The sequence below is a fragment of the Bubalus kerabau genome, chromosome 2 (assembly GCF_029407905.1).
Source record: "Bubalus kerabau isolate K-KA32 ecotype Philippines breed swamp buffalo chromosome 2, PCC_UOA_SB_1v2, whole genome shotgun sequence".
Taxonomy (NCBI): domain Eukaryota; kingdom Metazoa; phylum Chordata; class Mammalia; order Artiodactyla; family Bovidae; genus Bubalus; species Bubalus kerabau.
The window spans coordinates 8077486-8090551 of NC_073625.1; the positions used below are offsets into that span (position 1 = coordinate 8077486).

The window sequence follows — 13066 nt, forward strand, 5'->3', positions numbered from 1 at the left end:
TTGCGATCTCTTCCCCGAGCTCCTCAGAGCTCCGAATACCTAAAGAGGCAGGTACCGGGATGGAGAGGAGCCCAGCACGTTCTACACATCACTTCAACTGTGGCTCCCCTTTTAAAGAGACGAACCCAATTACCCGACCCCACCTCAGCTTTGCACCTGTCCTGCTTCAGGTTGGGCCAGCGGACCCAACAGAATCACCTAATTCTCCAACCTCAGCCGCACGGGAAGCATCGAAGGAGGCGGGATTGGTCCTGCGCTCCCACCCCTCTCCTCCCAGCTAGTTCCTTCCTTCCGGAAGCTCGGGGCCCCGCCCACTTCCGCAACGCCGGGCCTCAGCCAATGGCCTGCGTCCCAAGGAACGTTACCTCTGACCTCAGGGCTAATCAGAAACAGTAGGACGAACTCCTCGCGAGAGGTGAGGTTGAAGCTGCCTCCGCCATCTTGGAGATGGGAGACGGGCGATGGCTGTGGTCTTTCCGCTAATGCAAACAACAAAACGGGCACATTAGTGACTCCCGAGTGAGGCCCTCATCAGTCTGATTGTTGGCCAAAGCTACAGAAGAAGCGAGGGGGTCAAAGCAGAGCGCGGCGACACTGATAACAGCCTCAACTGCCTGCTGGGGCGGCAGAAGTGAGGTAACTGAGGACCGGAAGGATGGTACAGTCCTGTTCCGCCTACGGCTGCAAGAACCGATACGACAAGGATAAACCCGTTTCTTTTCACAAGTAAGGACCCCGCGTAGCTCGCGGGGCTGAGCCCTAGTGGGGACGCGGGGGGCGCGCGGCCGCGCTCGGGGGGGCGGAGCCAGGGGTGTTTCCGCGCGAGACCTGCGAGAGGGGCGGGGCCGGGCGCGGGCCTGCGCGAGACCCAGTGCTAAGGCCGCGCTCGGGGAGCGGAGCCAGGCGCGTTTCCGCGCGAGACCAGTGAGAGGGGCGGGGCCAGGCGGGGGCGTGCGCAAGACCCGGTACGAAGGGCGCGCTCGGGGGGCGGAGCCAGGCGCTTTTACACGCGAGACCTGTCAGAGGGGCGGGGCCGGGCGCGGGCCTGCACGAGACCCAGTGCGCAGGCCGCGCTCGGGGGCGGGGCCAGGCGCGTTTCCGCGCGAGACCTGTGAGAGGGGCGGGGCCGGAGAGTGGGTGTGTCCCCAAGCAGCCGCCTCGGGCCCGGGTTGCGCGTCCCCGGCGCGCGCCCCCGCGGCGGCCCGCCCTCACGCAGGCTGGCGCGCTTCTCCTGGTGGCGGGTTCGAAGCTCGCGGGCGCTGTATGGAAACCCCGCTGGTTGTGAGGATGCCACAGCCGGGCCGTGGAGAAGGCAGGTGGTAATAACTCTTAGAAGGGAAGTTGAAGCAGAAGCAGAGTCCCGCCTTTCCCACCCTGCTGGTCAGGCATCGGTGGAGGTGAGGACTCACCTTGCGGTGTCAGGGAGCATGTCTTGGTCTCAGCTTCTGGGACCCCACCGTTAAGGACGGCTGAACTCCGGAGAAAGCCTCAAGGACTGCCAAGATGCGCAGTGTAGCCCGGGCAGTGACAGTGCGTCTTGCGTGGTGAGGGGGGTCCTCAGGGTCAGGGTTAGCGCGCCCCCGCCCTCGGGCCTGCTTCTCCCGGACGCTGCTACGGCCAGAGTCCTAGAAGAAAGAAGCCTCTCTGAAAAGAGCCGCACAACGGAATGATAATGATGATCTGATGTCTGCACGATGTCATTTTCAATCGGCCAAATTCAATATTTACAAATTCTGTTACGTTTAAAGTGTCTTGCAAAAATTTCCTATTGTAAATGGATGATAGCTAACGGAGAATCGGTGGTAGATTATACAGATTGTTTGTAGGTGGTGGTTAAGTTGCTAACTAGTGTCCCACTCTTTGCAACCCCGTGGACCGTAGCGCGCCAGGCTTCCCTGCCCTTCACTGCCTTCCGGAGTTTTCTCAAACTGATGTCCTTCGAGTGGGTGATGCCAGTCAACCATCTTATCCACTGTCGCCCCCTTCTCCTATTTCCCGAAATCTTTCCCAGTATCAAGATCTTTTCCAGTGAGTCAGCTCTTCACATCATATGACCAAAGTATTGGAGCTTCAGCTTCAGCATCGTCCAATGAATATTGAGGGTTGATTTCCTTTACGATTAACCGGTTTCATCTCCTAGTCCAAGGGACTCTAAAGAGTCTTCTCCAACACCACAGTTCAAAAGCATCAATTCTTCAGCGCTCATCCTTCTTTATGGTCCAACTCTCACATCCACACATGACTGTTAGAAAAACCATAGGTTTGACTAGATGGACCTTTGTCTGCAAAGGGATGTCTCTGCTTTTTTATGTACTGTCCAGGTTTTGTCATTGCTTTTCTTCCAGGGAGCAAGCATCTATTTTTTTGCGCCTTTTAATTTCATGGCTGCAGTCACCATCTACAGTGATTTTGGAGCCCAGGAAAATAAAATCTGCCATGATTTCCTTTTTTTTTTTTTCATCTATTTGCCATGAAATGATGGGACCAGATGCCATGATCTTAGTTTTTGAATGCTGTTTTAAATCAGCTTTTTCACTCTTTCACCTTCCTCAAGAGGCTCTTTAGTTTCTCTTCACTTTCTGCCATTAGGGTGGTATTGTCTGCATTATCTGAGGTTGATATTGCTCCCGGCAGTCTTGATCGCAGCTTGTGATTCATCCAGCCTGACATTTGGCATGATGTATTCTGTGTATAAGTCAAATAAGCAGGGTGACAATGTAAGTCCTTTTCCGGTTTTGAACCAGTTGTTTCATGCCCAGCTCTAACTGTTGCTTCTTGACCTGCATACAGGTTTCTCTGGCGGCAGGAAAGTTGGGTGGTCTGGTATTCCCATCTCTTTGAAAATTTTCCACAGTTTGTTGTGATCCACACATTTATAGGTAAATAATTACTAAAGCAAAATCTTAAATTTTGGGGGAGTGAGGACCTTCCATGTTTAATAGGGAATGTGGGTGCATTTTTATACGTTTGCTATGAGAACAAAAATCAGAGTGTGTAGGGTATAGAGAGGTCTCGAGAATGTTGATGTTTTTCCCCTTCCAAGAAACAGATAGAACACTTAACACTTCCTAATGTTGCCTCTTGATTTATTAGAATTTCTAAAAGCTAATGGGTGGACCTCCAGCACTTCCAAAGTGAAGGAACAGGTCTGGAGATGGTGACGCGATCACAGACTTTCAGCTCTCCCCTCCCCATTTTAATGATGTGGCTGAGGGAATCCAGACATAAGGAAAACCCTTCATTGGCACTGGTTAAGGATGACATTCACACGTTTCAGAATACTGAGTTTCTGCTCGGGGTTAAATAATTGATTTGACGGAAAGAAGGGCTAATCTGCATCTCATCCCTTATCTAAAAGAACAGTTTCGGGAAGGAGCTTGACCTCAGAAATAAGCTGCATTGTAATCCTTGGTCAGGAGGCCCTGGGTGTTGAGTTTCCCAGTGGTTGCTGCTGTGTCTACTTCTAGAGGCACTTCCAGCAGGAACATTCTAGGAGTCTTTCTTTCTCAGCTTCTACATGGTAGTGGGAACAGATGTTTTGAGCAAAGAGAAGGGACTACCCTGAAGGTAGATTAGGGCTCCACGACCACAGCAGAGTCAGGTTCTAGCGTGTCTCACTTGGAAGAGAAGCTGTGGGACAGAGTTGAAACACGTTTTTTTGGCTTTTTTTCAATCCCCCCCAACTCACTGAATCTTTTACCTGGAAAAATAAAATCAAAATAAGTTTAAAAGCTTCGTATCTCTCTTTATCTGGGCCTAATGGATGTATTTCAGTCGATTAACAGTTAAATTAAAATGAATACTTTTTTTCCTTATCACGATTTGACTATAATTTGATTCACATTTGTCAAGATGATGCTCAAGAAAACAAAAAGCGTCTTTGTCTCAGTACATAGTTATAAACGTGCAGTTTTGTTTTACGGTACACAGAGGATCACTGGTAAAAAATAATAATAATACAAATTCACTCTATAGCATGTGTATTTTACCCAAAATTTTAGTGTCTTCAATATAAAAATTAAGCATTAAAAACTGAGATAGCTGGATGGTAGAGCTATACGGTTTACCCTTGTATATTAGACGTGTCTGTTTGTGAAGGTTATTTACCGCAAAGGAGGGAAAAACATCTCATGGGCCCTTGAACCTACCCTCCTATCACCTGCTCTGCCAGCTGCGTGCGTCTGTCCACGTGGCTGCCTTTTAATAAGTATGTTTTTGCATAATGTAAATACTAATGAGCCTGACCTATTTAGATTGTATACATCAATATATCTGACATTCTTATAACTGCTTTGTGATCAATAAGATTCCTATAAGAAATGCTGCTTTAAAAAAAAGAATACCATGCTAGGAGGGGTGACTTATTTTTCACACTAGTGATGCTCACTTCAGTTACAGGATTTTAAAACAAGTCCATTTTTTAAAAGTTTACCTTATCTAGGTATAGTTGATTTACAGCGTTTCGTTGGTTTCTGCTGTACACCAAAGTGATTCAGTTATATATAGGTCTGCATTTTTTTTCCATGTTCTTTTCCATTTGGGTTTATCTCAGGATTTTGACTACGGTTCGCTGTGCTACACGGTAGCACCCTGTTGTTTATCCCTTCTCTATATGTAACCCCAAACTCTCAGTCCCGCTCTTCCCCACTCCCCTCCCCCTTGGCAACCACAGTCCTGTTCTCTGTGTCCAAACAAGTACATCTGGAACAACTAGGGTGATAAGGGTACATCTGAAAAACTGTCAAAACAGGATTAGTGGGAGCAGGTGCATTAATCAAACTCCCGTGGCGTGTGAGCACCAATGGTTGTAAGCTAATTCTTTTCTAAGCAGGAACGCCTGGGTGTGCCTTTTTGTTTCTGAGTAAGGCTAGAAAATGGAATCGTTTCATCTTCTTAGGTTTCCTCTTACTCGACCCAGTCTTTGTAAGAAATGGGAGGCAGCTGTCAGAAGGAAAAACTTTAAGCCCACCAAGTACAGCAGCATCTGCTCGGAGCACTTTACCCCGGACTGCTTTAAGCGGGAGTGCAACAACAAGCTGCTGAAAGAGGATGCTGTCCCCACGATATTTCTGTGTACCGAGCCGCACGACAAGGTGAGGGGCGTGCAAAGTACTGGGCGGGTCTCTTTCCATAAAGTTAATGTGTTCAGTGGAAAATCTGGAAAAGCCACAGTAGTGGTAAGAATATAAATGTTACCTGGGTGGGGAGGGGAGAAAAAAAATAAAGAATATAAATGTTACCTGGAACCAATCCCTTGTAAATGACCCCTGTTCACAGCAAAATACTTTAAAAAATACAGAGTGTTTAGTAAAGTTAAATATTCTCACACTCAGCCTGGCTTTTAACTTACTTTAAGATCAGTCTGTATTCCTGCTTGTGTGTTTGTGCAGCCCACCAGGCTCCTCTGTCCATGGGATTCTGCAGCTGAGTACTGGAGTGGGTTGCCATTTCCTTTTCCAGGGGATCTTCCTGACCCAGGGATCAAACCCATACCTCTTAGGTCTCCTGCCTCGGCAAGCAGGCTCTTTACCACTAGTGCCACCTGGGAAGCCCCATGTTCCTGCTTATATGTTGATAAGTTTTGATTTTTCTGTATCGATGATAGTTAACTTTCAGAGTATTTTCCCCCTCAGTTTTCAGTGCTAGTGTTTAATTAGATCTGATTAATCATTTTGTCTTTTTTTGCATCCCATTTCTACTTCAGGTAAAAAAGGAAAATTAAAACTATTCTTTTCATTTTAGACTGTTTCTATGCCAAGGAGGCAGAACTAAGTCTAATATTCTTACATTGCACAGGTGCGGAATTTAGTCTGTTCTTTTAACCTGTTACTTTTAATAATGAAGCTCAAACACACTCTGCGTCTTTGTTCCAGAAGGAAGATCTCCTGGAGCCACAGGAACAGCCCCCGCCGCCTCCTTTAACGCCCCCCATTTCCCAGGTCGATGCTGCGATCGGGCTGCTCATGCCTCCTCTCCAGACCCCCGATAACCTCTCCGTGTTCTGTGACCACAACTACACCGTGGAGGACACCATGCACCAGCGGAAGAGGATCCACCAGCTGGAGCAGCAAGTGGAGAAGCTCCGGAAGAAGCTCAAGACCGCGCAGCAGCGGTGCCGCCGGCAGGAGCGGCAGCTGGAGAAGCTGAAGGAGGTGGTGCACTTCCAGAAGGAGAAGGACGGCGCCTCCGAGAGGGGCTACGTGATTCTCCCCAATGACTACTTCGAGATAGTCGAAGTCCCAGCGTGAAAACGTGAGATTTGTATTGGTTTTTCATGGGGCAATACCACCTACCCTCTTCTACCCTAGAGAGGAGTTTCATTTGAAAAGAGATTACACTTGATAACTTGTACAAAAGCAATTCAGAATATTTTTTTAAAAGAATAAATTAGATATATACTGTAAAACTGTAAATTTTTTGTTTGTAATTTCAGGGTTTTTACATTTTAGCAAAATATTTTGAAAGTGATAAACTAACCTCAGAGCTTCAGTGTAAGTTCGTTTCAGGATTGGGGATTTTTGTTTTTTAATTCAAGTATTTATAGACATGAAAATAAAAAGTAAAGAGAACAAGAACAGTGCAGTAAGGATGATTTAAGTTTCAAGTTAAAAAAATTTAGTGCAGTTTATTGAAAGAACTTAGTCACATTTTAAATCAGAAGCATAGGACATGATGTCTCAGAGTATATATATTTACACATTCTTATTTGTAAAGTCGACAGATTCATTTATCTTAATCCCTTATCAGAGTTAACTTGGCGAGTTGTGTCATTCCATACCTAATCATAATGGTTAAATGATGTTAGAGAAGGAATTTTTTTAGAGAGTGGGGCCCTTCCTTTCTCACCCCCACCCAGCATTATAGAATTAGAAGGGTGTCTCCAGTGGAAGACACACTCTCCAGTAAGCAGACTGGAGTGAGATGAGCAGCGGCCACTGGGGCTGACCCTGGGCTCGCCTTTTCTCTTCTGCTCTGAGGTCAGGGGCGTCCGGTCCCCACTGTGGGTGTGTGTGCACCCAGGTCTCTGCCTGTGTCGTGTGGGTAGAGTGTGACTTGTTGCATCAGGTGGGAATTTTGCTCTTGACGAATTGATTGTCAAGACGTCACACAAAAGAAAATTTCTTCACTTTTACCACAAGCGAGAAGTCACATCCTATTTACCTAAATGAGTGATTTGTATTCAGAGGCATCCTAATAGATAATGCTTATTTTACTCAAAATTGAGACTCAAATGCTGCGGTTTCTGTTCAGACTGTGAGTTGTGCTCTAACTTTGTGAGAAATTTTACCTAGGTTTGAAATGAAAACACTTCTGAGTAAACAAGCACTGCCATAGGAATTACCTGCTTAAATTTAGAATAACTGCTCCAACTATAATTATTTTGTATTTCAAAGTGCTGCACAGACCTTTGAAGGCAGTATTAAAGATTGGCAGTCATCAGTCCAGGAATGTCTTTTGTAGACCTGATTCTCAGTGTAGTTCACTGCCATCTTGCCAGTGCTTTGATTCATGGAGATATGATTTTTTTTTTTTATGAACCAGTATTTCAAAAGTAGAAAATTATGACTACTTGAAATATTATCATCTGATAACACTTAGAACTAACTCTAAGGAATCAGAGGACTTTTTCTAGTTATTCATGGGTCTCATCACTGTTTTTGAAGCTACAAAATCTCTTAAGTAGTTTGTTTTTACATTTCATCTCTCTAGCAATTCCTGGAGGATATGTGGGTAAATATTTTACACAATATATATGTGAAAACTAAACTGTCATGGACATAAAAGAAATCTGTGTGTGTGTTTGTGTGTGTGTCCCCATGTCATCAGAACCAGGAATCCAACATTAACTCTGTAAGTGACCGTCATAATCACTTGGCATCTTAGCATTATGAACTAACCTGAAGCTACTTGTTTTCGTGGGACAGACATCCCTAATTGGAGAGAACTGAGCAACAGCATGTGTACCAACTATTTGCATTTAGATCACTTACTATGTTTAACACAGAATTTGAAGTACAGGTGCTTATTTCTGAATTTGAAATATAACGTTTGTTGAAATGTTTTAAAAATTCATTTTGTCTGTTGTAGTGTTTATGACATTGCCAAGAGAAAGAGAACGTTCAGGCTCAAATAGGTCCTGTTCAGTCACAGCGAAACGTGGTCAGAAACAGCAGGGCAAGGTCTCCGTCTGGAACAAGCGGGGAGAAGACCCCTGTGAGTTTCATCGTAGTATGAAAGATGACATGTATTTTAGGCACAGAGAGTAACATCCTGAAGTTTCCATCTATGAATGATATAGTCTGGCAATGATAGAAGAAATAACTTTTTCCTGATTAGAACTGCTAGGAAAACTGTAGAATTTTAGAATTAGAAGGGAGCTAGAAATGACTGAACACTTGCGTCACCTCCAAACCCTGCAGAATCCCCTTGTGAAATATCCCTGACACCTGGACGTCTGTTCTCTGTATACCGTTGATGTGTAAGCAGTGCTGTTTAGATTCTCTGAAATGAGTTTCTGGAATAGAGTAGCATTTGTTGCCACTTTTAAAAATACTTGTTTATAACACAACTATAAACTTCACTTTGAACTGCTGCATAGTTTGAACTATCAAATTCCAAATTAAAGAAGTTTTAAAATTTTGTAAAATAAATGTTTATTGTGTGCCTGCTACATGTGCTAAAAATAATTCTGTCATTGCAGTTAAGAAACAGTGGTGTCTAAAGTTAACTAGCAAAACTTTTTACTTGGAAACCTAAATACATGAGATTTTCTCTTTTAACTATAATTTGTGTAATCCCTTTCTTAGAAGGTATAGCCATATGGTGAAGGCAGATGAAAGCTCCACTTGACATGGGTTTTGTTGTTGTTGTTTTAAAGATCGAAGTCCTATTTTCTGATCATCTTTAGTTATTTAAGAAATTGTGTACACACACATACTCCAAACCTATGGCTTTTATAAAGTCAGTCGTGACCCTTAATATATAAAAGTCCACTTGATCTATAGAAGGAAAACTTGCAGTTGTGTTCCACACTCTTAAAAGGCCAACCATGAATAGCATTTAAAGGAGAAAGAACAGTTTTGCCTGTTTGGTTATTACTCTTCTGGTATTGGGGACCATGTGAATCTGATACCACTGAATGAAGAGTATTGCTTTTGATATGGTAACCAATGTTTCTGGACATTATGTTTTCTATGATTGTGTATTAAAATATCAATACAGTCCTTGATGTGAAAGAAAAAATATCAAAGCAAACAGTGATTTGCACACAAGCAAAAAGAAGAAATGTAAGTTTGTCCTTAAAATAACAATAATTTGCTTGAAGTAATAATATTCTCTTTCAATTCCATGTCTTGATATATTATTTTTACCTTGGACATGGCTTTGTTTTACTCAGTTTTCTCCTGAAAAATATATTTTTTTAACTCTCAGAATCTTCAAAATTTTTATTCATTGCCAAATTCGTAGCAGTTTGAGTTTTAAGATGATCATAATTTCATTTTTTTAATGTCATAAGGGATAGGAATAAACTTTAATTTTTTAAACTATTTTTGGTGAGAGAAGCTACAGTATTAACGATAAGTAGGAAATGATTTTTGGAATGACTCCGTAAGGAGCTCTGACCTCCCCACCGTAGCTACCATAAGTGGAGAAAAACAACCATTTAACGTCTGCATGTCGTCCTAAGGGCGTACAGCACATCAACCTTCAGGAACGTTGAATCTCACAAGAAAGTCAAGACTGTGGCATTTGTGTCTCCTCTCCAACATGTTCCCAGTTGTGGCCTACAGTATGTGTCTCCCAGGAGGGGAGGCTGCCAGTATTTCTTAGGACCCTCTAGTGTATCAAAGGCTAAATAAACTCCAGGTGAGTACAGCCAAGAGATCAGGACTCCTCTCCTCCACCCAGCTCCCATTTACAGGATGGAGGCTCGACCCCAGGTCCCCAGGTGTAGCAGGCCAAGAATCCCGGGACCCTGATGCCCTTCCGAAGGGCAAAGTTTCCATGCCAGGATACGCAAGTCAAACTGAGCTCTACTCCTAACACAGGCATATCAGTCCTAGAGAAGCAGGCCATGGGGCCACTTGCCAGCTCCAGAACAGCGATTCAGGTGTTTTTTCCCCACTGATGTGGCAGGCTGTAAGAACAGAGCACTCTGAAGCTTTCCCCAAAGGAAACTATTTTATTTGGAGGAGTGGAGTAGGGGAAGTCCAAGCCTCAGGGTGCTCTCAAGAATGGAGAACCTGCTGGTTAGCAGTTAGGAGGCTGGTAGCACCAAAAGGGCAGTGAGCCAAGTTGTACCAATGAGAGCCAGGCAAAGTGCCAGGTAGGAAGAGCCCTCCTGGCATCGTAACAAACTCAAAGACTAGCCTCACGCACTGCCTCTACAGCTCTGCTGCTGCTGCTGCTGCTAAGTCTCTTCAGTTGTGTCTGACTCTGTGCAACCCCATAAACGGCAGCCCACCAGACTCCCCCGTCCCTGGGATTCTCCAGCAAGAACACTGGAGTGGGTTGCCATTTCCTTCAATACATGAAAGTGAAAAGTGAAAGGGAAGTCGCTCGGTTATGACCGACCCTCAGCGACCCCGTGGACTGCAGCCTACCAGGCTCCTCTGTCCATGAGATTTTCCAGGCAAGATTACTGGAGTGGGTTGCCATTGCCTTCTCTGCAGCTCTGCAAAGGAGCCCAAATTTAACTGGATCCAACCACAGAGCAATTCATGCCCCAGGGCATCATCAAAAACAAAGCAATCTGCCAACAATTGGAGCTGATTTCTGAGAATGCCACCAATAAAGGCAGATCATTGAACAGATCAGGAAATTGTTAAAGATCTGTTAAAATCTGTCACCCCACCTGACTGTGCCCAAGGCTGCACCTTCTAAGGAATGAAATGGGAGATGTCACTAGAGAGACAGACAGGAACAGAAAGAGTATTTGAAGAAATGGCTGAAAATTTCCCAAATTTGAGGAAAAACACTAATCTACCGGTGACTCATATGGTAAAGAGTCTGCCTGCAATGCAGGAGACCCGTGTTCAATCCTTCGATTGGGAATACCCCCTGGAGAAGGAAATGGCAACCCACTCCAGTATTCTTACTGGAGAATTCCACGGACAGAGGAGCCTGGTGGGCTACCGTCCACGGGGTCACAAAGAGTCGGACACGACTGAGTGACGCTTTCTTTCACACACACAAGAAGCTCAACAAATACCATTAGAATAAAACAGAGATCGACACCCAGGCACATCATAGTAAATATGATCAAAACCAAAGATAGAAAAATAGAAAGCAGCAAAAGAAAAATGACTATTTATATACAAAGGAACACCAATAAGATTAACAGCTAAGTTCTCATTAGAAAAAATAAAGGCCAGGAGACAGAGGTGCAAGAAAAAAATCTATCACCTTGCTGTACAGTAGAAGCTAACAACATTGTAAAGCAATTCAGTTCAGTTCAGTCGCTCAGTCGTGTCCGACTTTTTGTGACCCCATGAATTGCAGCACACCAGGCCTCCCTGTCTATCACCAACTCCCAGAGTTTACCCACACTCATGTCCATCAAGTTGGTGATGCCATCCAGCCATCTCATCATTTGTCGTCCCCTTCTCCTCCTGCCCCCAATCCCTCCCAGCATCAGGGTCTTTTCCAATGAGTCAACTCTACACATGAGGTGGCCAAAGTACTGGAATTTCATTAGCATCAGTCCTTCCAGTGAACACCCAGGACTGATCTCCTTCAGAATGGACCGATTGGATCTCCTTGCAGTCCAAGGGACTCTCAAGAGTCTTCTCCAACACCACAGTTTAAAAGCATCAATTCTTCGGTGCTCAGCTTTCTTTATTAACTCTCACATCCATACCTGACCACTGGAAAAACCATAGCCTTGACTAGACGGACCTTTGTTGGCAAAGTAATGTCTCTGCTTTTGAATATGCTATCTAGGTTGGTCATAACTTTCCTTCCAAGGAGGAAGCGTCTTAATTTCATGGCTGCAATCAACATCTGCAGTGATTTTGGAGCCCCAAAAAATAAAGTCTGACACTGTTTCCACTGTTTCCTCATCTATTTCCCATGAAGTGATGGGACCGGATGCCATGATCTTCGTTTTCTGAATGTTGAGCTTTAAGCCAACTTTTTCACTCTCCTCTTTCACTTTCATCAAGAGGCTTTTTAGTTCCTCTTCACTTTCTGCCATAAGGGTGGTGTCATCTGCATATCTACGGTTATTGATATTTCTCCGGGCAATCTTGATTCCAGCTTATGCTTCTTCCAGCCCAGCGTTTCTCATGATGTACTCTGCATAGAAGTTAAATAAGCAGGGTGACAATATACAGCCTTGACGTACTCCTTTTCCTATTTGGAACCAGTCTGTTGTCCCTTGTCCAGTGCTAACTGTTGCTTCCTGACCTGCATACAGGTTTCTCAAGAGGCAGGTAAAGCAATTATATTCCAATAAAAATTAATTTAAAAAAATTTAACCAAGAATGTAATTATGTAACTACATGATGTAACAAAACTATCTTTCAAAAATGAAGATGAAGAAAGAGCTCTCTGGGAAGATGGTAGAGGAGGCAGAACCAAGAATTGGTCTCCCAACCAAAGCAACTATAGTACTAGCAGACTATGTGATATAAGCGATCGGAACTCGGGAATCGGATAAAGGCCTGTAACTTCCAGAGGAAGGCTTGGATGGTAAACAGTGGTTCATTTTGGTCAATTGCAACTTTAGTTCGGTGAGGACTACCCGTGTCACTCCCCCAGCCCATGCAGGTGGTGGAGGAGCTGCAGGAGACCTTGCAAACAGCTTGTGAGAGCCAAGGTGGGCAAGAAGGATCCTTTCCTCCAAATGTCGGAAGTCTGTCTTCTGACTGCTGATTGCTGCTTCTGATCACAAAGGTGCAGGAACAGAAGTGGGCAGCCATCGGTGCATGCACCTCACTGCTCTGGCAGACGTGACTTCAGAGGATTTAAAGGACTGGTGCCTTCCCTCCACTTCATTTTTTCTCCCCTTTTTGGAGCCAGGCATTAAAGACTAAGGCACTCAAAAGCAAGCTCACATACAATG

General features: G+C 44.6%; 1 protein-coding gene across 2 annotated transcripts; it reads left to right on the forward strand.

The window, feature by feature from the left end:
* The first annotated feature begins 404 nt into the window (after positions 1-404).
* Positions 405-8671, forward strand: THAP1 (THAP domain containing 1). Of its 2 annotated transcripts, none has more exons than XM_055566987.1 (3): positions 405-726; positions 4898-5093; positions 5940-8671. In XM_055566987.1, the coding sequence occupies exons 1-3, from the start codon at positions 656-658 to the stop codon at positions 6246-6248; spliced, it is 576 nt and encodes a 191-aa protein (XP_055422962.1). In that variant the 5' UTR covers positions 405-655; the 3' UTR covers positions 6249-8671. The 2 variants fall into 2 exon arrangements, with proteins under 2 accessions (XP_055422962.1, XP_055422961.1); XM_055566986.1 differs by having other exon boundaries at positions 413-726; positions 5874-8671.
* The last annotated feature ends 4395 nt before the right edge of the window (positions 8672-13066 follow it).

Bases quoted from the DNA above. Each gene is read 5' to 3' on its own strand.
- THAP1 (XM_055566986.1), top strand. From the start codon at position 656: ATGGTACAGTCCTGTTCCGCCTACGGCTGCAAGAACCGATACGACAAG. The intron at 727-4,897 runs GTAAGGACCCCG...TCATCTTCTTAG, and splicing joins AAACCCGTTTCTTTTCACAA to GTTTCCTCTTACTCGACCCA. The intron at 5,094-5,873 runs GTGAGGGGCGTG...TCTTTGTTCCAG, and splicing joins GTACCGAGCCGCACGACAAG to AAGGAAGATCTCCTGGAGCC.